Source organism: Gymnogyps californianus, chromosome 1 (assembly GCF_018139145.2).
Source record: "Gymnogyps californianus isolate 813 chromosome 1, ASM1813914v2, whole genome shotgun sequence".
NCBI classification, from domain to species: domain Eukaryota; kingdom Metazoa; phylum Chordata; class Aves; order Accipitriformes; family Cathartidae; genus Gymnogyps; species Gymnogyps californianus.
In genome coordinates, this window is record NC_059471.1 from 170,739,959 (window position 1) to 170,767,843 (window position 27,885).

The following is a 27,885-nucleotide window of genomic DNA, read 5'->3' on the forward strand; positions in this document are numbered from 1 at the left end:
TGTGTTTTGAATTTTTAGTATTTTTCTTAAATACTATTGACAAATAGGTTTGGTGGATATTAGACAGGATTCGGTTTATGCTTGCTGCTTTTGCTAAGATTGTCTGATTGGTTAAAATAAAATTATAAAAAGTCAAAAGTTAATATAACAATAAATGCAAAGATAGAGTTAACATTCTTTATTACTAGAATTTTTTTTAATCATTCTCTTGAAACATTTTTTCTAGCTGTTTTTAGAGAAACATACATGTTTTAGAGCATTTAATACCTGTAATCTTGTCCTCTGAGAGAATAAAACATACAGCAAAAGTTAAATTAATGTCCTGGGGGGAAACCTTGAGAATCATTCCTTAAAACGCCCTTTTACGTATGTGTGTGTATGTATGTACATGCATGCACAGGTATGTAGAAAACTCTCTTTTATTTTGTCTCTATGTTGATTCCTATTTAGTCTTCCTAAAGCAAAGATAATTTCTAATATTTTTCATGCTTTGTTCTCTTGGTCTTGTTCTCTCCTTTCTAATCTGAAGAAAAAACGCATAAAGAAAAAGGTGAGGCTTGTAAGTTCTTTAAAAGCAGACTGTAGGAATTTGGATGGGTTTTGACTGTCTTAGCTCTTTGTGTTAGCTTGCTAGAAAAGCAACAACTTTTTCTTCAACTCTTCAAAATAGATTTAAGTTTGGATTGCTTTCTGTGCAGAATGAACAATTGCGTCAGGATGTAGTTGACTACCAGAGGCAAATAGATTCCCAAAAAGAAACAATTCTATTACGAAGAGGAGAGGATTCTGATTACAGATCACAGTTGTCCAAAAAGAACTTTGAGCTTGTCCAGTATTTGGATGAAATTCAGGTAAAATCTATGCATGCTATTGAGTATTTATTAGACTGTTACTGACAATAGTGTTTTTCACAAAGCTATGTCAATTTACAGATCAAGTCATGTGAAGTAAGGGAATTCGTAATGCAGTTGGGTTCTGTGATGCATATACTCTGCATCTGTGAATCTGGCAGAGGTGATGAAGTTACTGGCAATGGGAGCTGTGTCTTTTATTTGCTGTTAGGATTTGTTGAAATTGATGATCTAGAGGTGAAATACTCTTCTGTGCTAATTTCATGTAAGACTTTCAAGTCTTACATTTAAGGTAACTATCAATTAGTGCTTATTCAGGTATTAAGATGTGCGCTTTTTAAAAGCAGCTTTTTTAATTTTGCAGCATTTGACTGAAGCTAATGAGAAGTTAGACTTTCAAAACCAAGAAATGAGGAAGAATCTTGAGGAATCAGTGCAAGAAATGGAGAGGATGACTGACGAATATAACAAAATGAAACTAATTGTGCAACAATCTGATATTGTTATGGATCAGTTAAGAAAAGAGAAAGAACAGTACAAATTTCAAGTAAGAACTGACTCTTATATTATTGAATGCAATTTTTTTTAGGTTTATAGTGTATTTTCATATTTTAGCTTAAATTAAAAAACATTCAACATATCCAGTTAAAAACACACGCTCTACTGAAATAACACTCTCTAAAAGTAGTGTGATCTTTAAATTGGGTGCAAATTTTAAAACTTGACTGCAGATCACAAAATTTTTTTATACAAAATATTAGTCATACTCTGTTCTTAAGAGTCATGACCTTCCCTTGCTGCTGTAATGCTAATCTGTTAAATTGTATGTTCTTGATGTAGTGTGTTTGTACATATACATTGGTTAAGCAAAACATTTTGTGATATGTTCATCCAAATGGCATTTCTAGGTTCAGGAGCTTTCAGACCAGCTGAAAGCAAAGAATGAGGAAGACGATCCACTCATGGCAGCTGTAAATGCAAAAGTTGAAGAATGGAAGGTACTTTTTAATACTTTTTTATTATTTTTAGAAATTATTTCAAGTGTTCTGATGGTATTTTATCTTCTTTTTAGAAAATCTTAGCTTCAAAAGATGATGAACTCCTAGAGTATCAGCAAATGTTGTTTAACTTGAAAGAGAAAATGAAAATGGCCCAACTTGATGTAGACAGAAACAGTATACTGGCCCTTCAACAGGTACAGTCTATGTGAGAAATTACACACATAGAAATTACCGTTCACTAAATATGCTAGTGACCAAATAATTATTTAGTCTTTCATAGTTTGCAAATACTAGAATATGTATTACTTATGTTTGAGAATTATGAGACAGGTTGATTCATTCCACTACAAAGTTAGCTTAATAGAAAATGCACAAAGGAAACTTTTCTTGCTGTATGTATGAACTGACCTCTTGGTAGCTGATTCTGTTACTTTCGTATTTAGCTTTTCTAACTATTAGTAGAGTGATTGCTTTAACATCTAAGCATCCATAATTTGTTTTTAAATTATAGCTTAGTTTCTGTCCTCTAAATTTGTTAGTCAAGGAAGAGTCTTACCTAGTGTTTAATTTTCTGTGTTTCTTTGTCTCACCTGATGCCATACTATTAAGTCTGTGGCTCAGCCCATGATAGAGCTAGCTGAATTTAAGTATCTCTCATATTCATGCAAAATTACATAGTTCTTTATGATTTTGAATTTTCCCACTTTCTTGAAAAACATGAATAAATAAATAATGCGGCCTGTTAGGAACCCTGAAATATGCATTATGGAAAGCATACTGTATGATACCAGGATGATTTCCTGCCTTGCTTCAAGTTTTTCGAATAAATGCGTCATGACATTTGTGTTACATGTTGGGCCCTTGTAGACTTAAGTGGCATGGTGAGATATATTTATGCAGTCTTCCAAAACTAGGAACAGATAGCTTCTCAGGAGAAAACAAACCTTAAGTACAAATCAGCCTCTGATGATCAGAAGTGGAAGGCAGCTGAAAGTAACTTTCATCAGCAGTTGTAGAGTCTGGTTTTAGCTGACTAGATGGCTGTAGAGGTTGCTTTTTTGGATGACTGTCATTAGCATGACATTTTGAACAGTTTTGTGGAAATAAGCATATTTTTAAAGCAGACACTTAAAAATTAAATCAAATTACTGTGCTGTGTTTTAACTCAAAATGGACTGAGCTTGTTATGGTTCAGTTTGTTTACATTCTAAAGGGTTATGTTTAGCTCCTTACAACTTTGCTAAGCTCTTTAGATTTGAAATGTGATTCTATTTGTCCTCTAAGAAAGCCTGAGCTTTTGTTTTTCATAACATAAGGTCAGCAACTCTTGAGATTTTTACATTATAATTACTTTCTGTAACTTTTTTCCAAGTCTCTTTTTTATTTTTCCTCTTTTTTCGTTTGTCACAGAAAAAATAACATTAAGCTTTCTGTGGTATTTCTAAAGTTCATGTATAAGCACAGAAATAGTATAATATAAATAGAAGTCACTTTCACAGTCTGTGTTTACTTATGGATGTATTTGCATACAAAACAAGGTGTGATATGAATTTTTTTAAGTTGGATGACTTGCTGAAAGGCAGTCTGCAATACAGGTGTGGTGTATGATGGATTGTTAGTCCTCCCAATCTTGAACTTGTATCTCTCGGTTCCTACTGGCAATTGTTTATGAGGAAACTGTAAGAAACCTGTATTGTCTGAAACTTTTCATCATACATTGGCTAACTCTTAGAGAACTGTTCCATTTAAAATTGATATACTAAAATACTGCTTTTCATTTTTTTGTGTTTGACTGCTTTATTTTTACTCTTTCTTTTATTTTTCCTGCTTTGCCTTTATATACCCAACTTCTAGATAATATCTGACCTCTATGTTGTAAGTACAGTATATTTGATGTTCTATAAATTATTTTGTATTAGCTACTTTTAATTTCTTCATTTACTGTGTGATGTTCTATATTGGTAGCTTGCCTGTCAGTAAAGAAGAATTCTTTAATGGAGTTTCTTTTTGTTTGTGTGTAGGGTGTGCAAGAGCGAGATGCTCAGATAAGATTGCTTACTGAGCAAGTCGAACAGTATACCAAAGAAATGGAACAAAATGCATTTGTTATTGAAGAATTAAAAAATGATCTCCAAAAAGACAAAGGTAACATGACCATTTTATTTTAATGTCTATGGAAAGGAAAATAAGAAACCAGAAATTTACTATGCATTCTTTATTCTTTAGAAATACAGAAAAAATCTTTGCGGTATTTGAGTAATATTAGTCTCTAAATTTTTTGTTCATTTCCATTTATTAAACATTCATGAAGAGTTTAAATTTATTCACAGTACTTTAGTGGGTTTTATGGGTAATACACTGCCTAATCAAACTATGCGTGGTCTGTAAAGGTTAGAGCATAACATAGAAGGTCTCAGCTCTATAAAGAATTGCAAATGAGTAGCAGCATACAACTCAAAATAAATTCTGATGTCCCTTACGTGCACTTACTTCTTATAAATATTGTTTGAAAGAACGATTGGGGGGGGGGAGCTCTCATATGTAGTCTTTTGTAACTACTTAATTAAAATGAGCAGAAAATGAAGATCTTTATAACATCATCTGAAGTGTTTCCTTCTTGATTAATGGCTGATAGCAAGAATTCCTGGTTGAATTGTAAACAGATCAAGGTTTTTCTTTCCAGGTCACTCATCTCTTGCTCAGCAGAATCGTATTGGGGATATGCAAGAAAAGTTAAAAACGCTAGAAGAGAGAACTAAGGAGGCTGAGAAATCAGCAGAATTAGCAGAAGCAGATGCTAAAGAAAAGGACAAAGAGCTTGTTGAGGCTCTGAAACGAATGAGAGACTACGAACTGGTAAACAATTTGTCAGAGTGGACAGGGTATTTCATCATATTTTTAGGAGATCATTTTGTCCTTCCATATTTTATTGACTGTGTTCTGATTAGAAATTAAATGAATGACTTCTGATGCTGGTTTTTTTTTTTTCTTTTCTTTTCTTTCGTAATAACATTTAGTGGTCACTGACTGCATGCAATTTGTTAGCCATACTTAACAATTTTTACAAGTTGTCGGTTTTAACATATTCATATGGGCTTCTGAAGTCCATTGAACAGTAATTGAACGTTCAAGATTTGATTCTTCGCAGGATCATGGAATAAGATGACTGAATTTTGAAATATGCAGAGACTCCTCTGTAGTCAAAAGACAGATTTGTAGGATCTGCTTTTTATTCAGTAACTTTTTTTCACTAAGCATAGTGCAGAAGAGTGATACAGGTTGAAAAACATTTTTTGCTATCTGTGTAATGATGAAAGACAGATTCATAATTTATCTTCTTACATCTTCTGTTAGTTGTTTTGTTTTTACTTTCCATTTGGGTTTTAACAGGGAATATATGGTTTGGAAGAGGCTGTTGCTGAAATAAAAGATTTAAAAAAGCAAATCAAAATACGAGATCATGAGATTGAAACATTAATTAAGGAAGTCAATAAACTTGAACTTAAAATAAATGATTTTCTTGATGAAAATGAAGAACTCAGAGAGCGTTTAGGTATGCTATATCCATTACATTTTCAATTATTTGTTGTGTAAGAGTTGAAATAACATTATATCATGGAAATCTTTTACTATACCAAGTAACTAGTTGGAAATAATTTTGTATATTCTGCTAATATTTGCAAGTAGTTTTAGTTAGGTAGGACAAACTGCATGAATGTACACGACTAAACTAGAATGTACATGACTAAACTTGGCTTACAGGTTGCTTTGACTGAAGAAAGTAGGAGAATAGGTTTTGTAGTGCTTTTTTGGTTTTGATTCCTCTTTGACTGTACACTGCTTAATTAATTTCATAATATTGTATTTGGAAACCATAACATACTGAAGTTGTAATGCTAGATTGAAAAACACAGAGAAAACTTTGGACAGGCTTATTACATAGAAAAAACTAAACATAAATATAGTTAATTTTAGGTGGCATTTTATTGCAGTTTGGTTTTTGAGTAACTGAAGTAAAATTATGCTTTCTTCTGGTGTTATTACATGGAGCATAAGATGTGTGTACATATATAGAAATACTTACATATATTCAACTATCAACATATTTTTTTAATTCTACTTGACTAGTTATGTTCTTATTTAAATTAACTGCATTCTAATGATTGCTAACATTAACGTTCCTCCTTAATGAATAATTATACAGCATATACTGTGTTTTAGGTCTTGAGCCAAAGACAATGATTGATTTAAATGAATTCAGAAACAGCAAAGCACTGAAGCAGCAGCAATATAGAGCTGAAAACCAGATTCTTTTGCAAGAGGCAAGTGATAAATCCTATTTTTGTGTAAGAACTACATAATAAAAATGGATTTGAACAAAATGAAATACTGATCTGTGAATAATAATACACAGATTGAAAGACTAGAAGAGGAAAGAATTGAACTGAAAAAACAGGTTCGTAAGTTGGCTCAGGAGAAAGGAAGAAGAGTTGCAACAATAGGTAGGATTTTTTTTATTATAAACTATCCTTTCAAAAACATGCTGTCTATACTTATTAATATAGCTATGTTATATTTACTCATTTGTTTCAATTACAAGGCTAACTACATTTCATTGAACCTGTAGGAAGATGTGCGTGGTTTTGTATTTCTGTAGTCTTACAGCCCAGTAGCTTTTTGACTTGTGATGGCTAGTAATGCATCACTGAGAGTTGTGTCATTGGCTTGCAGTTCTTAGATGCAGGATGATCTCTCCATGTTATCCAGTAAATCTATATAATGTACGTGTTTCAAAAATCTTAACATTTCAATTCTGTGCCACCCAGGGAAGCATAATGTGCTCAAATAGAAAGGTTTACAGCTCCTTACTTTGCAGGTAGAAAACTAGAACTCAGATATACTAAATGGAATATATTCCCTTTTGGAGACCAATTAAAAAGTCATAATAATTTATTACTTGTACATTTACTTGCAATTAGGATTGGATGCTGGTGATGTGCAGATGAGTGATAGCTTTACGGAAGAGAAGGGAATGAATAAGAGGAAGTTGGATTTCTTGAACAGACATGATATTACTGAAGTAAAAGCAAAGGTAGGTTCGTAAAGCAAGTTCATAAACATTTATTGTATTTCTCTTTCAAAATAAAAATAATGTTATTTTGTAAATATCTGTTCAAATATTTCTCTAGGTGCTTTTATTAACTGCTTTTAAAAAATCCAAAAATTAATAATTGGTAATATTTTTAGAAGACTAATGAATATTCTATATTTTTTGTGAATATAGGCTAGCAGCTTGTGTAACGTGGAAGGGAGAAACACACTTGCAGATAGAGCAGCACAAGTTAGACTTTTGAAGTCAGCAAACGATATAGATGAATACAGTAAGGCTGTGGGAAATCTACCTAGAACTTCTGGCATACTTGAGAATTTAGATCACTTGGAAAAACATAGAAATACTTCTTCAGTTCATTTAGGTTCAAAACCTGTGACAGAGTGGCAACTAGTTAATGACAACTGTAATTCTGAAATTCTTAGTATAAAAGAGCTTTTCGTATCACCAGAGCTACAATTTACACAGACATCAGGGATAACAGATTATACAGACAATAGAGAGATGTCAAAAGACTTAAAATCAGACTACACAGGTTCGTTTGCTGCTTATCAGCGAGTGTGTCAGACCTCAGAGGTAAATAACCGAAATTACAGAAACAAACCATCTTTTCAGAATCAAGTGTCCGTAACTTCTAATTCAGACCAAACAGGTCAGGAAAATTTTTGCCCAGGACTATCTCTCAGCAAAAACTCTCTGATTCCTTGTGCATCTGCTCTTGGAAGGCCAGTAACGCACAAAACACGAATAATGACATTGAAGGATAAGCAAGACTATTTGCAAGTAAAGTTTTCTGATTTAACTACCTTTCAAGAAGACAGAGAAGGAAAGAAATACCTAACAGAATTGTTGCAAGTAAAAACTTTGGAAAGCGAACTTGAAAATGGACAATCAGAATGCTCAGGTCAGGTAGATCCTGTTGAAAATCTCATAGAGCAATTGAGGAGAGAATTAGCCCTTCTTAGATCACAGGTGAGACACCTTTATAGTATGTGTATATTTATATCTATTGCAGTTATTTAGAAGATAAATTCAAATAATAAAGATGTGTTTAGTTTACTTTCATCTTTATTAATTAAAGCTATAAAGGATAGTTCTAATAGAATTGGGCATTTTTTTCTTCTAATAAAAAAAAGTGCCAAGTCACTAATTTGCAGTTTATTTGTTTCCATAGGATTGAAAAATGTAGGCGTATATTTTCAATCTGTTGGTGGAAAAAGTTTGGACAACACCCGTGCCAAACGCACATAGATGGGTACGAAGAGAAAACAGTTTTTATTCTAAGACCTTACACGTCTTTATAAACAAAGTACTCATCACTTTTCTTATTAGCACATACAGCCTTACATCTCATACAAATCAATAGTTGCAACTGTATTTTAAACAACATAATTTGAGGATTATTTTTAAAAATTGTTTTAAATACATATAGAGAAATACAAATGGTAATTTACAAGCGTTAGTTGAATGAAGTAGGGACCGAATCAGTCCTTTGGTATGAAAGATAGAAGATGAGATTTCTGTTAAAAGACACAGATGTTATTTGACTAGAGGACGTCTTCTACCTCCAGAGAGAACAGATGGTGTAAAGTTAGACTTTTGGAATGAGAAAGGCCTTTCCTTCTGGGAAACATCTAAGAAGTTCCTGAGTTGGTTCTTCTATCCTTTTATCCATTTCCCTGCCCACTGACAAATATAATGTATATCTGTTTTAAAAAAAAAAAAGATTTCCAATGAAAAATTCCATTATTTATTAAAATGATCTCTAATGATAAAATCTTTTAGGTTCTCAAAAGGATTTTTGAAAACTTTATAATCAGTGAAAGAATGGGTTGATTTCAGGATGCTTGCTGTGGTTTCTTTTATTCACATGATAAATAATATAAAAAAACTATTCACTGGTAGCTTCCTAAATTGGTACCTTGAAATGCTGTGTTAGTTTACTGTATAGTGGAGGACATTGCTTTGGTTGCTAGAGATACATTTGGGGCATGGATCAAGCCAGTCCCTCAGAGTCTCACAGACTTTTGGTCTGTACCAGACTGTTCCAACTGTTGCATGACCCAAGAGTACATTTTTCCCTAGACAGTGTTATATGGGATACACGTTATGTTATTCTTCCAGTGAATCCATCTCTGTTGCTGTTGCATTTCAGGCAGGAGATTCATATGTGGACTGGGAAATTTTCATGAAGGCATACTCCAAATTTGAAAAAAGGCTGGGACTAGAACATTAGATTGCTAAAATTAGAATCTGTGTATTTTTTGCGTGGGAGAAACCATCTAAGACTGTGATGAGGAAACATCACTGTTACAATGTATAAGATAAGCAAATAGGTCTTTCCTATCTTTAACTGAAATGTTTTGGAACTGATGGCATTTCTGTTGAGCTTGTTGAGTTATGTAATTGATCAATGGAAACTATAAGTCTATATAGATCAGGCTTTTTTCAGTTATACAACAGTTTTTCCATGGTACAGGAGTATGCTTTACTGTTGTGATTTCTCTTAAAATACTGTGTTAGCCAAGCTGTAGAATGAATAAAGCCTACTAATTGCATTTTCAGTAGAAAAGAAGTGGGTTTTTTTATATTTTGGAAGATTAAGTCTTGGAAATAGACTTATAATTTATATAAAAAATATAATTTTTTTGTATATAAATAGAGACAGAATCCTATACTAATAACTTACTGTTGGGTTTTTTTTAGAATGAGCAGATATCCAGAGATTTGTTGATCAAGAGTATGCTAAATAGTTATACAGAATTAAATCTTGAAAGATGCAGAAGCCAGGCAGTGCAGGTAGTACAAGGTTTTAAAAAAAAACAAAACAGGTTTCATATTTTTATAAAGTTTATTCATGGTTTAAATAATTTTTTCCTGATAATTTTGTTGCTGTGAAGATAAGGCTATTTCTTTGATTGTTGCCTTCTATATAACACCTCATTTTGGTTTACATACCATGTAATTTCACTGTTGAATATATATGGATTAGCAATATTTTCAAGCATTTATTCTCATTTAACCACAGTCTTAATGAAAATTCTAATACTAAAATTCCTAAATTACAGTTTTTGCGTCTTCTTTGTTCTTCTCTCTAGAATGAGTATCTTGCAAATGAATTAAGTGTGAGAGAGAGAGATTTGGAGAAGAACAGGACTGTAATAGCCAAATTTCAGTCTAAATGTAAGTTGCAACCTGTTTTAAAACTAGGGAATATTATCAGGTACCTGCAGATAGTTTGCTTATTTAGTTGTTCTGTTTCTGTGATTGTGACCACAAATATCCAACTTTACAGTTTCTGTTTTAAATGCAGTTACCTTTCACAATGATTGAATTTGCTGTGTACATAGAAGGTTATTATACAATCATTCTGAACTGTGGAAATTGTGGTTGTGAATTGGTGCAGGTGTGAACACAATGATTACAAAACAATGAATGTAAATGGCATTTATCGAATTGGAATTTCTTTGAATTCTCATTAATGACTTTTTTTAAAAAATTTTGTGTTTCTATTAGCGTATATCTTTGTGTGCAAGTGTATAAATACATATATAGTGTTGCTAGTTTTAAACAAATTAATGATAGTACATGAAACATCATTTATTCATACTAAATACATTAAACTAGGATTTCTCATGTTTTTCCTTCCTGAATCAGACCTAATAAGGGCTTTAAGTCTGTGAGTGATCCCAATTATAACAATTATACAATTTACTTTTGTAATTGTAGTGCTTCTCTGGCTCCAAGGAAGTGCTAGGGAATTAAACCCACTTGCTGCTTATATATATGTGTATGTTAGCTGAAGTGCACTGCTTGCAGACTCTGAAATAAAAATAATGCTAATTTCTGTAGACAAAAATCTCAGTTTTTTTCCCAGAGAATGTGAATTCTAAAAATTCTTTTTGACTTTTCAAAATAGACTTGGTGAAGCTGCTCAAACCGCTCCAAATTTTGCAGTTCACTCCTGGGTCTTCAGGACAGTTAGCCATATTGTTAAGATGCAGAGAATGTCCTGACAGGTTTGTTGTTTTTTTTAAAGTTTCCAGACTTCTTGCTCTGTGCTGGAAACTCTGGAATTCCACTGAGAAACTAATGGTGGCAGGAAAATTGTATGTCTTGAGAGTCCTTATTACAGACAAATTTAAATGTTCTTTTTTCCCAGTCTGCAGCAGGAATTCAGGCAATTCCTGTATACTTCATTGTTACACCCAAACATTTCCAAGATAGCCACATTTCTGGATTTGTGAAAGCCAGTCAGACAGGCTACTAAAGAAGTGAAAAAAGTGGCAGGAAACATTGAAAACTGCAAAGTTCAATAAAGTCAAATGTGTTCCCATGAAGCATTTCATTATTGTTTTGTTGGTATTTCTCCAGCAAAATACACTGTCTGAATGTTCCTAGAAGCTCTGCCTTTAACTTCCTACTTGGTTATGTCTATATATGATATGAACATTCTTTTTATATATCAAATCAACAAGTAGTATGATGAAATGTCCTAGGAAACCTTAACTCATTTTTTCAGTGCTTTTAAACACATTTACAATTTTTATTACAGTAAAAGAATTATCAGAAGAGAATAAACAACTGGAACAAGGAATGAAAGAAATATTGCAAGCTGTCAAGGAAATGCAGAAGGATCCTAGTGTGAAGGGAGGAGAAACAGCTTTAATAATCCCTAGTCTGGATCGTTTAGTTAATGTAAGCTTGCTTTCTAAAGTGTTATTTAGCTTTACAGGATTTACAGGCTTTTTTTTTCCTCCTCAATTATTGGGTTATTGTATAATTAAGTAGTAGCTTCCTTATACATATGCTTCCTTAATTACAAGTAGGAGTATGCAGTATGATACCTCTTTAGAAATGCAAATTAAAAATATACAGCAGCAACAGATTGCCAATAAAAAATTAAAAAAAAAAAATTCAGCTGCATAGTATAAAACTGTCTTTGACAAGTTTATTGTCCCAGTCATAAAGCTTAGGTAAAAGTTCATTTGCATGTCTTTTATCTCTATGGGACCTGCAGGAAATGTTGAAGAAAAATTCTTTATTCAAATATCTTACCAAAAAAATTCGTGTTTCTACAGGAAAATTTAACCATTTAAATCACAGTTTATAGCAAATGTACCATCAGGAAACTGATAAGATTTTAAATGTTAAAATTTAATGCTTTTTGCTAATGTCATGTAGTCTAAACTTGAGGGCTCCAGTTTATTATGAAAAAACAAAGCTTTTCTGCTCTTTTTCTCTGTTTTGTTAATTAAATGTTTACTGCATTAGGCAATGGAGTCAAAGAATTCAGAGGGAATCTTTGACGCTAGTGTGCACTTGAAAGCTCAGGTTGACCAGCTTACAGGACGAAATGAAGAATTAAGACAGGAACTGAAACAGACTCAGAAGGAGGCAACAAATTTCTCTAATCAGCTGGCAAATGCAAATGAAAAGGTATACAATTTATTTTATACAATTTATTTTGTACTTTAAAAGTGGCTGCTCTGATAAGTTAGAACAAAACGACACAATCTATAAGATACTGAATTTAGCTTGTGTGAACAGTGTAATTATACAAATCTTAATTAAATTTATGTATTGGATCTACCAATTTGTCCATTTAACGTTCAAATCTTACTCTTCTTAATGTTACTTTATCCTTGGAATATCCTATCATGTTAAACACCAAGCATGCCTGTCTTTTGGGGAGAGCTGTACCCAAAAAAGCTCACAGATTTCTTTCTTCAAAAAGCCAGTAGTCTTGCATTTGTTACTTATACATAAGTAACAGAGATTAAGTGTTCTAAAATGATGAATCGTTCTCTGAAATCCTGTATCTTGTTTTAAGTTGTACAATTGATTCCGTGGAATGCTTCTTCCAGGGCAGCAATGCGGAATGGATTATTATCTTACAAGAAGCCAAATTTAAATTTGCCTTTTAGAACAGCTTTGGTGATGCAAAAAGATTTGCCAGTAACTAATATTCTAAAATAGTGTTTTATGTACTGTTAAGAGTAGAGAACCAGAGAGCTTTTAAGAAGTAAAATGAAAAGGCAAGGATTTGTTTAGAATAAACCATCAAATAACCACTGCAATAATTCCTTCCAAAACTTTTTAAAAGGAATAGAAATGCACTGTGTTTTAAACAATTTGGAATAAAACTGTGGTGAATCCTCAGATATGTGAAGCTGCCCTGATTGCTGGAGTCATTTGATAAATTTGACTTCAGATATTATACATTTAATGATTTATAGAATCACAGAATTTTTAAAAGGTTACTTTAAAGAGTGTTTGAATGGTTTAGAATATAAGTGGAAGTGAATTAGGTTGTGAATAACAACTGATGTAGCACAGGAAAACTATGTCTTCAATCAGTTGTTTGTTTTGGTTTTTTTTAATTGAATAGCAAGAGCCACTTCTTTATGTTTTTGTTTCTTTTCTTTAGATTGCACAACTGAAAAATGAAATTTGCTTATTACGTCAGTCAGAAGGTGCCAATATTGTCTTCCGAACAGTGAATCTTCCAGAAGGAATGGTTCCTTCAAGTGTTAATATGATTAATTCTCTGAATGAATATTTAATACATCTTATACAGGTAACTCATTTACTCCTTGACATCAAGAATATTTGTAACATGTAGCTAATTCCTCCAAAATCTAGTACCATGCCATGTATGGACATGGGAGAACTCTCCAAAATTTGGGCTATTCTATTTTTTTAAAGCTGTAAGTTAATTTTGCTGTGTTGTAAACTTGGAATTAAATTTTTGACAACAATTCAGATTTTTTTGTTTTAAATCTGAATTTCAATCTAAATATTTGCCCACTCTTCTACTCCTGCAGTTGCACTCTTTCTATGAGAAATTCTCTCTTACTGCTGTCTGGATTCCACACCTGAGTCTGCATGTGCAAATCCTACTCTGAACAGTTTTTCTCTATACAGCAAAGGTCTCTATTTATTTACCATATGAATTTTCATTCCATTATTTGTCAAAAATATGTCAACATTTGTAAAAAGAGGCATAAATACATTGAAACCGAAGCCAGTGATTCCCATGGGAGGCATAGCAGACCAGCATATAGTAAAGAAGAATTGACTCTCTGAGAATTGGAGTAAAAATAACTTACCTTTTTATTATTATTAAATTATTTTGTTCTGTCTTTGATCACTTTACTTGTGTTGATTAGAGAATATTTTTTAACTGTGTATGATTATAAAGTAGAAAAGTATTTGGGAACATGAGAAGAAAACATCACTTTCCAGTTAAACATTCAATTAGTATTCTTTGTGGGCTAGCAACATGTCATGGTGTTTTGAACTTTGAGGGCTGTAATCCTCATTGCAATTATGCACTATTTCACAGCTATTAATATGAATGCCAAAGTTTATTGGACTTTTTTTCATCTGTTGCTTCTAAAGAAAATACACATTTCATATCTGCAGTTCACACAGTTCATGACAGAAGCATCTATCATGAAAAACACAAGGGAGAACTGGCATTTTGATTAATCCTTTCATGTTTAAAACCTATATTAATCACTTCAATATTTTTATTTGGAAAATAATCATTAGGAACTGGAAAATAAAGAACAGTTACTTAAACAATTAGAAGATGCAGTAGAGGACTACAAGCGGAAATTTGCAGTAATTCGTCATCAACAAGGCTTGCTGTATAAAGAATATCAAAGGTATTGTTCTCTGAATTACGAAAGTTCAACTATCTAAATGTTTAATAATTTTGAATACAAGATTTGCTGCTGTGTTGCAGTAGTTCTTTGGTTAATGTCATAAGTGCTGCTGCTCTTGGATGTGGACTCCATATATTTTCTTTAGTCCTGTAAAGATTCAGAAAGCTCTTACAAAAACATTTTCTGCTGGACTCTTTTCATATTGCATACTTTATAATGAGGATTGCATTGTGCTTTCTGCATCCAATATCTTGTATTTTATTAGAACTTGGTATTATGGACTCTTCAGTCTCATTTTCTTTTGCTTTTAAGTATGGGTCCTAACAGTTTTTCTGAGGGGAAAAAGAAGAAAACTGTTATCCAAATACAGTCAGAGATCTCTGTTTCAAAATTTCAGAACGTCAGGGCTTCGTAGTTGGTTTGCTTTCAGACTCTGAGTTCCTTTATATGCTTCATTGAATCTAATTTCTATAAAATTCTTCTTATGGTCAAAAAAGAAGGATTTTCATCTGTTAGGAGCATAGGAATGAATATGGTGATTTGGGTTCTTCAATTAACAGACTGTTAGTTGTGTCCTCTCTATCTTTGGATTGGAATGAACAGTCACTGGATGGCTTTTGGAATAAGGGTGTTTTATCTTTTAGGACCTTCTGTTTGTTCTTTGAATCAGTTAAGGCTTCCCAGACAACATAATCTCTGTTTGAGGCATTAAAGCTATAGCTTTTTGAAAATATTAAAGGCTACAATATACTGCCTCATTTACCACTAGATTAGATATCTCCAATGACAGGGATAAGAAGATGATTCAAGGTTCCTTCTCCAAACCTGTTACAGACTGAAGTAAGGGGAGGAGATTCTTTGACTTGGTATCCCATAAAGACTCACTTTCAGAGCATTGTCTTTCCTTTTCCTCCATTTTCTTCCATTATGGAAGAAACTAAGAGATCTTCTTTGAAGAGAAAATACTGCTTCTGAAATACTCTTGATTTTTTATTTAAACTAGCCTAAACTATCCTATACAGTCTATAGGAACTTCCTTCTTAGACATGTATAAACAATTCATAGTCTTTTTTGTTGGATATGGCAAACCTAAGTTTAATTCTGTCTACTTCCTGAGGGAAATTTGAACCAACATCTTTTAAAGAAAAAGCCAGCTACTATGCTGTGGGGAATTCTCAGAGGATGAGTGAGTAATCTTTTCCTTATGATACTGTACCATTCTGTATGATTAATTAAAAATACTTCAAAATCAACTTAGATATTCTGTCCCTCAGGAACTGCAGAAGCCTTGTTCCCCTTGCAAGTTGTCTCTTAGCTAATGAATGTGCAAGTGCTTCATGCAAAGGAAACAGTTATGGAAAGAGTCTTTGATTATTTGCCAAACCATTTTATCTAGCTGTAAATCTGATCAGCCAAATTATTTGGCACAATTGTGAATACCTACTGAAATCTGCTGGGCCTAGTCTGCTTCAAAAAGAAAAGGCCCATTTCCAGGCTCACGGCATGGTAAGTGCCAGTAGTATGATTTTTGTCTCCCTTCCTATAAAAGGGAGACCTGGAATTATCAGAGAGGTACTTAAAATGGAAATTTTTAAACTTCACCTATTTCTACGAAGACATGTGCAAGAAACTAATTAATTTGAAATACAAGTGCATAATTTAAAGCAGATAAATTCCATGTGTGTATATTTTTGGGGAGTAAGGCATCTCTATCTCTGCACTGTAGTACACATGTGAAGAAGAGATAAGGCACTTTAACTTAAGAATTATTTTCATCATTAAACCAGCTGCAGCCTAAACAGAGGGGATAGTTTTTCAGTAATCCATCTACAATTTATAATGTCTTTTTCAAATTACATTACTGCTAAAAATAAGTATCTTGGTTTGCAATATTTCAGGGTTGCTGTTTTAGTTACAGTTTTAAAAATCATCAATTCTTTCATCATTCTAAATGAAAATATTTAATTACTGTTTTAGTCAAAAGGAAAGCTGGCAGAAAGAATCAGAAGATATGAAAGAGGAAAAGAAAAAGCTAGAAGAGCAAAAAGAACAGGATGCTACAAAAATAAAGGCATATTCTGTAAGTAATTTTGTTGCTTTCATTTTTCAAAAAGGTTTTAATACACAGATCAGAGGTTTTAATACCCTGTAATTTGTTAGGTGGGAAAAATGTTGCAGGGAAAAACTGCCCAATTCAAATCAAATCAGAAGGGAAGTGGATTTATTGATTTATTAGTGGAATGTAAATAACTAGCAATCAGTGAACTATACATTCAGAATCAGTATCAACAATACAAAAGGTAAATCACAACATTAAGGCACCTACAAAATGTTACTATAGTCCTAAAAATCTCTAAGAACCATTCAGGAATTAACCCCAAATATTTCTCATCCCACACATCCACATTCACAGAGTTATATTCACTCCCTGGCCCCTTCAGGTTACCAGCACACAGACCCTTTCCTGAGAGTGCAAGTTCACTGTGTACGCACACATCTTGTGTGTACTCTGGGGTGCTGTGTACATGTGGGGGTGCTCCAGTGTTACGTGTACCCGTGCACCTCTCTGCAGTCTGCTAATCCATGCACTGATGAGAAATCACCCCGCAAGGTCACATACACACACCAGAGGTGTGGGTCCCTACTTGTTGTACTTGGTACTGCCAGTCCATTAGCTGGAGTGCGGAGGCTCATGGTGCCGCGCAGGGAGGAAGCACTCACATCTGCAGGGACAGTGCGGAAAATTCTGAAGCTGAACTAGGTTATGAGTGCTGCATTATAACTCTCTCTGCCCACGCTGTTAGAAGTTTTCATGCTTCTTTTGTACTAATTTTCAAGCTGACCACTTCTTTATTTCAAGTCTCTAATTTTATGTTTACTATTCAATCTGGTTGGTGGTCATCTTCCTCTTTAACATTATCAGTTTTGAGCAAATGCCCTCTCAGACAGTCTCAGGTATTCTGTTCACACACACTATTTACACTCACACTGCTCTCTTAACAGCAGTTGTTATCCAGGCTGTTTGACTGGGAGGAGGAGCAGTGCAGGCACCTTCATGGAAAACACATTAATTTATACTAAGAATTAAGGTTATTACTTTGAATTACATCTTATTTATATATACCTGTTAAGGTATATGTATCAGTGTTTCACAAAAACAGGAAACAGAATTCATCTTTCTATTTCGATTTACTTCCACCAAGACTGAATTCAATATTCTATTAAGAAAACTGAAAAATAACTTCTCAAGAAGGTGGTCTTTAAAAGTTCCTGGAATTGATGCAGGTGCCTAATCACAGACATAGTGCAATTTTAGATGGCTTTAGATGTCTTTGGGCAGATACCAAAAGGTGCTAAATATGACAGAAGACATATGGGGCACACATGTCCTTTTAGAGAAGCAGACACAGGGCAAGGATATCACAAGGTGTTGAAAATGACTGTGGATGCCCAAGTTTAGACAGCGGAGTTCTAACCCTTTTCCTCTGCTGAGGGGTAACTGTAGTGGTGTGTGGTCCTGCTTATAATCATGTTCATAACTATAATTGATTTGCAAAATAATTGTATCCTGAGGCAATGAAGTCTAAATATATTTCCAGAAAAGTGAAATTGAAATTGTTTTGCAGATGTTTCTGCTGTATGTTTTAAAAAATGAGAAAGAGAGAGCGTGTGCGAGTGTGCACGTGCCGTCTTACTTAATTTGTTCAGTATCTTATTCCTCATTTCCAGAGTCACAGGAGTAGATTGTAGCAGGATTAAGATATTTCTGGGATTTATTTTTTAAACATATTTAAAATATAATGGAGTTTTATGATGTTAGCGGTGCTATCAAAGTATTGCTAGAGATCTTTTAAGAAATTACTGTTTCCTACTAGCTTTTGTTTCCAGAAACACATCCTATCCAAAGATAAGAAATACGTACTATTATTTAGTATTATTTTTTGTTAGTATGTAATTTTGATTAGAATTAGGTGAACATTTTCAGATTAAACATTTCTCTCAAATTAATTCACTGTGAATGATCAATGAAAATGTGTTGCTCTTAAGATCTTAAGAAAAACAGGCTTCTTGATCAGAGAAGCCAAATCTTTGCCACTTGTCACGGAACTAGATTTTTTTTCATGGCTTCAGGCTTCCAGGACTCTGGAGTTTTTTCTAGCTACCGACTCACTCTTCTTCATTAGGCTCATAGGAATCTGGGATTTTACAGCTCCAGTTTCTACTCCCTGTCTCCTTGGCAAGCTGATGTGTGCGACAGCAAAGCTAAAGCTTACATGCCTTCTGCGACCTGAGTTGCTGTAGTTCCCTCTCCCCCCTGTCCCTCCTCAGATTTATACATGCATGCAAACACATGTATGTGCATGCATACACACAAACACATGCAAGTTTCCATAGGAGGGGTCCTGTGGTTACTTTACAAATACTGGTTTGGTCCTCACAGTAGGACGTTATTAGTGTTTGTTAGGAACCACAGGGATTCTATTTGGTTTAGAAAATTGTTCCGATACATTTGTTTCGGTTCTAGTAAAAGGGAGGAAGACTGATGACAATGAATGCAGAGAATTATTTTTGTTCTGAATTTTGAAAATGTCAGCATTAACTAAAGCTCCAATTAGTCAGTGAGATGTATTTAGCTTCTATTCCTCAGAAACTAATTATTTTGAAGATTTAATTTTCTTCTTTTCTTATAATAGAATATTGTATGCTTATGCATGTGTTGAGTATGTGTATATGTTTTATTAGCAAAAAGAAATTATTTCAGACAGATTAATGGAATTTTTACACCTAGATTAAAAAATGTACAAGAAAGCTTGTCTACGTAGTTGAGTTTTACCATATTTTTGTACAAGGTTCTTATTAAAAAAATTATTTTACAGAATTTACTCAGTGCACTTCAGCTTGATCCTGATGAAACAAAAAAAGTACTTGCAGAAAATAATAGAAAAATAACTGTTTTACGAGTTAATGAAAGGTCACTAACAAGGCAGTATACCACTTTACTTGAAACGGAACGGCATCTTAGAAAAGAAAATGAGAAACTAAAGGGTGAAATAACACACATGGAGACTGCAGTTACAGGGAAGATTGGAAACTTGCAACGATTCAAGGTATAGTTTATAGTAGTAATAGTACACATCTTTATTTTTACAATTTGGCAATAAATACACCTTTTTTTAAATGGAGGCGGTACTAGTTTCTTTAATGCATTACCCAAATGCTTGTTAAATGCTGTTATAAATTTTTTCAAAACATTCTTTGTATTTAAATAAGCATCATAATATGAAACTTGTCAGTTTTCCCCTTCTGAAGTTGCTTCAACAAGTTCTTTTTATTGAAAGTGTCACATGAAACCAAATCGTACTTTTTGGCCGTGCAGGTTGCTAGGGCCTGTATTAACTCATCTTTACAAAATATATTGTTGACAGTGCCTTATGATTGAGAGGCAACTATTGATAAAATTACCCAGAGAGTTGGAATACGAGAGAAATTTTGTCAATGTTTATTGCAAGCAATTTATAAAGATGGACAGTAATTTAGTAAAATAAACCGGTATCATGTTCTAAAGCATTATATTAAGTGGTATTCTTCTTCCGTGGAGTAATTTTAATTTTTCTATTTAAAGATGTAGCAGACCTTAGTAATCCATTGTGTTGATTATTTTCATAGGAAATGGCTAGCTTTAAGATTGCAGCTCTGCAAAAAGTGTTGGATGGTAGCGTGCCATTGTCTGAGCTAGAACTGGCTAATAAGCAGTATAATGCATTAACTGCTAAATACAGAGATATGTTACAAAAAGATAACTTGCTCGTCCAACGGACAACAAACATGGAACACATGGAGGTAATGTTTGCGTTATGTTTGAACCCTAAGGGAAAAAGAACTCATTATACATTCATTCTGCATTGGGTTTTGTTCTCACTTAATACAAAGATAGAACGGAAGTCCCAGCACTAGAACTGCTGGTTATAACAGTTCCATAGTGGGTATGAGATGTTGGAGCCAGTCTTACTGTTGCTATTGAATTTTAATTTGCTTACCTGGTATTTTTCAGTAGATTAAGAACAATATACAAAGTCCCAGATTTTATTTCAATGGGCATACATAAAAGCATTTTGTTTAATTATTTTGGTGGTTTTGGTTGTTTGGTTTTTTTGGTTGTTTGCTTTTTAAGTTAAGCTCTGAGTGTGTTCCCTCACAAAGTATTTTTAGTTCTTTGATTACCAAAACAAGGCTGGCAGAAGGAATATTTGCTATCATCTTCAGTTTTGGAGGTCATAAGGAAAGTAGAATGAGTGTAAACACTTTAAAAGCTTTCTCTCAAAGTAAGTGTTCTTACTAATTCCTGACTTACAAGAATGAAATGTTCCGTTCCAAAAGGCAGTAAACCTTTGGAATTTTACTTCCATAAAAAAAGTAAATAACCAAAGATTGTTCACAATGTGTTTGCGGAATGTCATAGGGACTGCAAATATGTAACTATTCCTTTGAACTTTTATTCTCAAGTAGAAGGGAGTTTCTTTTCAAGAACTGTGAAGCTGGCTTCAAAGATACATTACTACCTCCCACTTTTCATTCATGTCAGAAATAATAGTCCCAAGAAAGTAGTAGTTTAACCAGTAGTTAAAGCTCATGTCGTGTTCTTGTCTGTTGGGTTTCTGTGGTTGACAAGGGTTAAATACATGTGGTGGGTAAACTTACTGAACTATTAAATTTGTCTGCTTGGGAACAGGTAGGTGCATTTGTGTTAGCTAAAGAATGAATGATTCCTTCTCTATTTTATGAAATTTTGTGTGTATGAAAACTCGCATTGCCTATTTCAGCAGTTTCATAGAGCTAGAGAATCATTTATCAATAGCAAACTAAAAATGTGTTTAGAAAACTAGAAATTGAAAATTAATATGAAGTATTCAATTTGTTTTACTGGTTAATGTAGAAATCTGTGTTTCTACTTGGAGGAGTGAAGGCACATTTACAAAACTAATGTTTGACATCATATTAGATGCCTAAAAGAACTAAAAGAAGCATATGATCTGTCTCAAATATGTATTTATGTGCAAGACGAAGTATCCTGTGCAGGATGAAATATCCTCCAGAAGTACTTCTTTCTTGCCCACTGTTAATGAGGTGTTTAGTATGACAAACATAGATTTCTTCATCTAATTCTAGACACTCTAGGAATCACAGTCACAGATAAATATTCACGGTAATACTAGTTGACAGTAAGATACAACATAGAGAGCAAAGACTAGCATTTTTACACTTAGGAGGAAACTTACGCTCTTCTGTTGCCATATATGTAGAATATGGGTTGTGCATAGGTAAAATCTGTTAATTTAAAAGATTTTATAGACACTAAACATCAAGTCTGCTGCAGTTAAATAGTTTGCTGTTGTGTTGCAACTTTTTTTGTCATACAGCGTGAGAATGAATCCTTGAAAGCACAGATAAATTTATTGAATAAGGAACTGGAGATCACGAAAGAGAAACTTCACACTGTAGAACAGGCTTGGGAACAGATGACTAAACTGGGCAAGTATGAAAGTTATATTGCAACATTAAAAATCAGATGGTATGTCCGGTGTAAAAGTAATACTTTAAAATGTTTTAAAATTGATGTATCTTAAAACAACAACAAAAAAAGTCAAAACTATTTTGTATCTTTCATTAACGGTCTTAATTTTTTTTGGTTAATTTTTTTTTTCAGTTTGTTTCATTTTAATTATCTATTTGACCAAAACTAAGTTTGGTATTTTCCTCTAGAAACTGTTCCACATTGACTTTTCTTGGGTTACTGCGTCAAGGGTTTAAAGGCTGGAACTTGTAAAGCAACATCACCTGATTTATTTTTTTTTAGTAAGGTGCAATATGTTCTAACTTGATTGTGAGTCAAATTACTTCATAGGTTGTCAGGAAAATTATGTCTTTTTCCTGGTTTCATGCTCTGTAACAAAGTATTTTTTCTTGATAGCTGGGGCTTCTTTGTGTACAGTTTACATTCCCATTATTCAAGAAGAACTCATCCACGTCTATTTCTTTTACAGATTTTAAATTAAATTTCCTGAAGATTTACCAGCTGAATTAAGGATAAAGTGAAAGGCTACATTGAAAATAGTTATCAGGCTCAGTAACCATGGTTGCAGACATACCCATTTATAATTGATAATAATATTTTATTCAAATTAGATACTTTTCAAACATGTAATAAGGCAAGATAACCATGCCTCTGGTTTAAAAAAGTAATACAAGTGTTTTGATATAGTTTATCTGGCGGAGATAAAGCAAAACTCATGTTCTGTTTCATGGTGCAAATAATTTTCATAGTTGAATCAGCTTGTGTATTCCCTAATTTAAATATTTTTTAATGTAGGGGATGACAATGCCATGGACAAGGCCACCAAAGCAATAACCAACAGCGAGATTTTGTCCATTTCTAAGAAAATCACAATGTTGGAAATGAAGGAACTAAATGAAAGACAGAGAGCAGAACATTCGCAACGAATGTATGAACATTTAAGGAATACTGTAAAGCAAATAGAAGAACGTAATTTTGAATTGGAAACAAAATTTGCTGAGGTAAATCTGTTGAGATTTAACAACATAGTCTGACACATTTTAAAAGCATATTTTTGAGCTTTTCAAAAAGTATTAATCTAATTTGTATCATGACTGGCACATAAGCTTATGATGCAAAATATAGCTGCCTTCAAGAGCTGCACTTTTGCATGCACAGGACATTTGTAAAAAATATAACTAATTTGTCAGTAGTTTATTTCAAACATTAGTTAATCTGTGTGAAACACATGATGAGTATCTTGACAGATAGTTTGCTAGTTTTTCAGCAGACTGCTAGAAAAAAGTCTGTTCTTGACCTGTTATTTCTTGTGTCTAATTCATATGATCCCTTTTCTGCTAATTTTCCCTTAATTACCAATGATTCAAAAAATGTTAGACTTTGCATCCCTTTTGCAAATGATAGTGTCATGATTCTGTTACAGACTGGCTATGTCCTCTGTCACGTGCCAAACATCTATAATACAGGAATAGAAGAGAAGTCATGTGCCATTGAAACTGATGATCCTTAGTATTCCTGTCATATCAGTCTTAATCTTGTTAGATTTTTTGGTCCCCACTATTCATATTTGAAGTTTGTTACATAAATTCATTATTTAATAGTAGGAGACTATATTAAAATTTCCAGTCTAAATTTATTTATACGCAGTTGTACACATTTGTTCTTGTGCCAGTATTGGCCTATAATTTAAACACAAGGGAAGAAAAAGAATAGTTATGTTGACAGGAATGTTGATAGATTGTATTCATTCCCCCTCCTTGTGCTTTGCTAGACTTTAGCCTAGCTATTTTAGATTGCTGTTACCTGACTCCCCATTTCTCTGATGTTTTAGTAGTGTTTATTACAGTGTTCTGATTTGAATTAATTTGAAACATGGAGTAACTGAAAGTGTGTAAAAGCTTTTCAGCAGCAATATTGTTAAAGCCTCTTCTGATGGCATGACTTCTTTTATTTCATTAAGAAATACCTCAGGTGATGCATCCTGGGATCACATTTTCCTTTTTCTCTTTTGCATATATTATTATCTGTCTTGCGATACCTTTATGTCTGCTGGTCTTCCTTCATTCTGAGTTGATGAACTCCTAATGCCACAATTTTTTTGTATTAGTTCCTCTGCACATCCCTTTTTTCCTCATTTCTGTAGCTCCAGGACATACATTTTCTGTTTCATATACTCCTGTTATCAGTGCCTACTAATCTTGACATCATTGCTTTTTTTTTAGAGAGAGAGAGAGAGATACATATAGATAGATGTATAACAAGATTGTGCTAAGGTAATTAATGCAAGTTGTAAGTGATATCAGTTTAAGAACTGAAAACTAGAAGTCTACTAGACATCTCCTTCTAAATTCATAAATCTACTTCAACACGAGTGTTAGTTTTCCAGCTAGTACTGCCTCAAATATGTGAAGTGCAGATAATAAGATACACCACACTTTTTTTGTTTGTTTAGGAAATCAGTTATTTTATTAAGGAGTGGTATCAGATTAATCTGCCACAACTGTATTTACTGAATTAATTCCTGAGGCTTCTCTATGTTGCCTAATGCTTTTCAGATATCTATCTTTTCTTAATGCTGTTTGGTTTGAATTGAAACATTGGTTACTCCGTATTTAATAATCAACCTGAAAAATCAGGCTGCTTGAAAGAATATCACTTAATTATGAAAGTTCTTCTTAGAAAGAACAAAAGAACTACACTATCGTGAGTCTTGGCACTTATAACCTGTAATTGTGTTACCAATCCCAATATACTAGACAGTATATAAATGTATAAGTAAGACTGTTCATTTCCTAACGAGTTTACGGTCTTAGTCTTTTTTTTCTTATTTTAGTTTAAGAAGAAATTATTGTGATAATGGTTTTAAGAAAATTCACTAATAAAAATTGTGTTTAATTTAGAATCCTGTTCTGCGCCAACCTGTGTATCTGTTCCTATGTGTATGCAATGCTGCAAAGAAAAAGATATTTAAGCAGAGAGGAAAGGAAATTGTTTTTTGAACATAGCTGAACAGTGTTTTGTAATGACTGAAAAAGAAAAGATGCTTTTGGCACTGCTTTTTCTTTGCAGGGTTGGGAGCAGTTGTGTGCTTAGGATACCATTTTGTTTGTTTCTGGTTTTGGTTCTTTTTAAGCTCACCAAAATCAACCTTGAGGCACAGAAAGTGGAACAGGAATTAAGAGATGAACTGTCAAAGAGTGTAAGTAAGGCAGTAAGTGATGCAGATAGACGACAAATCATGGACCTAGAGAAGCGTGAGATGAAGCTCAAGATTGAAGTATCAAAGTAAGTGTTGAAGTACCAAATTTCAAATGCAGTATGTTCGGAAGCATGCAAAAATTTAGGCTATATAGGCTTGTGTAATACACTACTTAGGTATTACTAACAGATAATTTTCAATGCCTAATTTTTTTGGCATTTATATATGCCAAATTTAGAATTGAAAATGAAGCATTTAATTCATGACTATAAAGAAAGTAATTTGCTTCATTTTGATTTGATCAAGAAATTAAGTGCTGGCCTGGATAGACATGGGTAAGTGTGTACCAAGATACTTATTACTAGTATTTTTAGACCAATTAATAAAGGTTTATTTTGTTTCTGTGCCACAAACTCCCTTAAATGTATGAAAATATCATAAAAGAAATTGGAAAGCAATTCTTACTTTCAAAGAGTCATAGATATCTTGAAGATTAAACTGGAGGGGGGGTTGCCATTTACTTAAGAGATTAACTTTGTATGCATAAATTGAAAAACTGACCTTTTTAGATACGTTGATATGGACATTTGTCTTTGAGTAAATAATGTAATCCTGTTATATTCCTAAAACAGCAAAGTCTGTGGGGATATTTGCAGTGATTTTTGACACTGAAAATGAGTGATTAGACTTGGGGAAGCAGAGAAGGGAATTGAGAATGAAACTTTTTGAGCATTTATGTCTTGAAGTGGGAGAGAAATAGAGGACAGAGATGCTTAGTTCAGGTAAAAACCATGTCATTGTTTTCTTGGAGTAGGTTAGTGCTAGCAAACTTCTGTATAACTTACAGGGAAATGTCCTGTGAAAAAGTTGAGAGGCAATACAGAAGAATTTTCATAACAAGGACTCTGAGTAGTAGAGAAGAGTATGCTGAAAAGAACAAAGTCTTCAAATGTTTTGATATGAGGAAATGTACTAAGCATCTTTTCTTAGCATCTTCTATGTAGAAGAACTTAATAGGTTATTCAGTGGTTTCAAGTGACACAATACTGTTGTTTTCCCTGCAAGGTTAAGAGAACTGTCTGATGTAGCAAAAATGCAAGTTGAAGCTCTGGAGGCACGCCAGCAATACAGAGATAAAGAAGTGGAATCTCTTAGAATGCAAATTTTAGACTATCAGGTAAAATTCAATCTTTATGAACACTGCAGTTTGGATTTTTTTTCCCTGGAGTGAGAAGAAATGAAGTAATTTTACAGTGAATTAGGAAACTGCAAAAGCATTTCAGAAGGATCTTAGCAAGCTGGTCCTTGTAGTGGCCATACCCTTTCAGGAGTTCTATATTACATTAATTATTCCCTTCTCCATTTTTTCCATTTCTGGCTGTACAGCTATTACAGATCCTGAGCTTTTTTCCATGTTATTTAGGTAATATTTATTCCTATATGATTAATAGCTCATGGTCAATATTTAAATATAATATCAGGAAAGTTTGATCATTTTTTACAAGACAAGCAATGACTTGTAATTCTTGAAGATTTGCAGTAGACTTATATTGCTTTGTTATTAGCTGAAACAATGTCTTGGGATTTGTTTTCATGTTCTAGAATGGTTTGAGTCCCTAAATACAACACTTGTGTCAGCTTTTACGTTACCATATTTTCTAAGTTTAGGTATACATTTCTTCCTCATTTCCTGGTATTTTGGAAAGATACAATTTTTAACATTAGTATCTGAAAAGGTGTACTTCTAAAATGTGGCTGTAGAAACAATAGTGGAAAAATAAAAAGCTGTTTTAGAGGCTAATTCTTGCTCTTATCTATGGAATAAAATACATGGAATATATCAAATACAAAAAAAAAATCAGCTTGTTTATATTTACATATACACTGCATTAACATATTCAAAATGAAAAATAAATTTGTTCTATAAATTTTGTTCTTAGGCACATTCAGATGAAAAAGCAGTTATTGCAAAACTGCATCAACATATCATAGCCCTTCAAGGTAGTGAATCTGTTGCTGTAGGCAAATTGGAGACACTTAAATTGAAACTACAGAAGATGGAGATCCATAATCTACGTTTAGAGCAGAAGCTTGATGAGAGAGAGCAAGCCTTATATTTTGCCCGACTGGAAGGAAGAAATAGAGCCAAACATCTACAACAGACAGTTCAGTCTTTGCGGCGACAGTTTAGTGGTGCTCTGCCTTTAGCACAGCAAGAAAAATTCTCTAAAACAATGATTCAGCTACAGAATGACAAACTGAAGATCCTGGAAGAAGTTCAGCATGCTCAGCAGGAGCGTCGAAATGCAGAAAACAGAGCATTAGAGATGGAGTTAAAGCTGAAAAGTTTAGAAGAATTAATAAGTGCATTGAAGGATACAAGAGGAGCTCAAAAGGTTTGCTATTTTATAACTTTGAATAGCTTTGTTCATCTGATCTGCATTTAAATTACATTTCAGTTCAGCTTGTTCCCTAAAC

The 27,885-nt window shown here is 33.3% G+C and overlaps 1 protein-coding gene across 1 annotated transcript in view; it reads left to right on the forward strand.

Annotated features, from left to right (window-relative positions):
• Positions 1-27,885, forward strand: part of CEP290 (centrosomal protein 290) — a 56,587-nt gene that overhangs the window by 5,406 nt on the left and 23,296 nt on the right. Inside the window, exons 9-32 of the mRNA XM_050915551.1 lie at positions 530-550; positions 699-851; positions 1,216-1,398; positions 1,760-1,849; positions 1,924-2,046; positions 3,874-3,997; positions 4,536-4,708; positions 5,243-5,405; positions 6,074-6,174; positions 6,267-6,354; positions 6,832-6,944; positions 10,061-10,145; positions 11,518-11,660; positions 12,237-12,401; positions 13,393-13,542; positions 14,520-14,635; positions 16,613-16,715; positions 19,513-19,743; positions 20,303-20,476; positions 22,054-22,165; positions 23,004-23,209; positions 25,342-25,493; positions 26,473-26,584; positions 27,348-27,803. Of these exons, the coding sequence (XP_050771508.1) occupies positions 530-550; positions 699-851; positions 1,216-1,398; positions 1,760-1,849; positions 1,924-2,046; positions 3,874-3,997; positions 4,536-4,708; positions 5,243-5,405; positions 6,074-6,174; positions 6,267-6,354; positions 6,832-6,944; positions 10,061-10,145; positions 11,518-11,660; positions 12,237-12,401; positions 13,393-13,542; positions 14,520-14,635; positions 16,613-16,715; positions 19,513-19,743; positions 20,303-20,476; positions 22,054-22,165; positions 23,004-23,209; positions 25,342-25,493; positions 26,473-26,584; positions 27,348-27,803 (3,537 nt within the window). The remainder of the gene's footprint in view (positions 1-529; positions 551-698; positions 852-1,215; positions 1,399-1,759; positions 1,850-1,923; positions 2,047-3,873; positions 3,998-4,535; positions 4,709-5,242; positions 5,406-6,073; positions 6,175-6,266; positions 6,355-6,831; positions 6,945-10,060; positions 10,146-11,517; positions 11,661-12,236; positions 12,402-13,392; positions 13,543-14,519; positions 14,636-16,612; positions 16,716-19,512; positions 19,744-20,302; positions 20,477-22,053; positions 22,166-23,003; positions 23,210-25,341; positions 25,494-26,472; positions 26,585-27,347; positions 27,804-27,885) is intronic.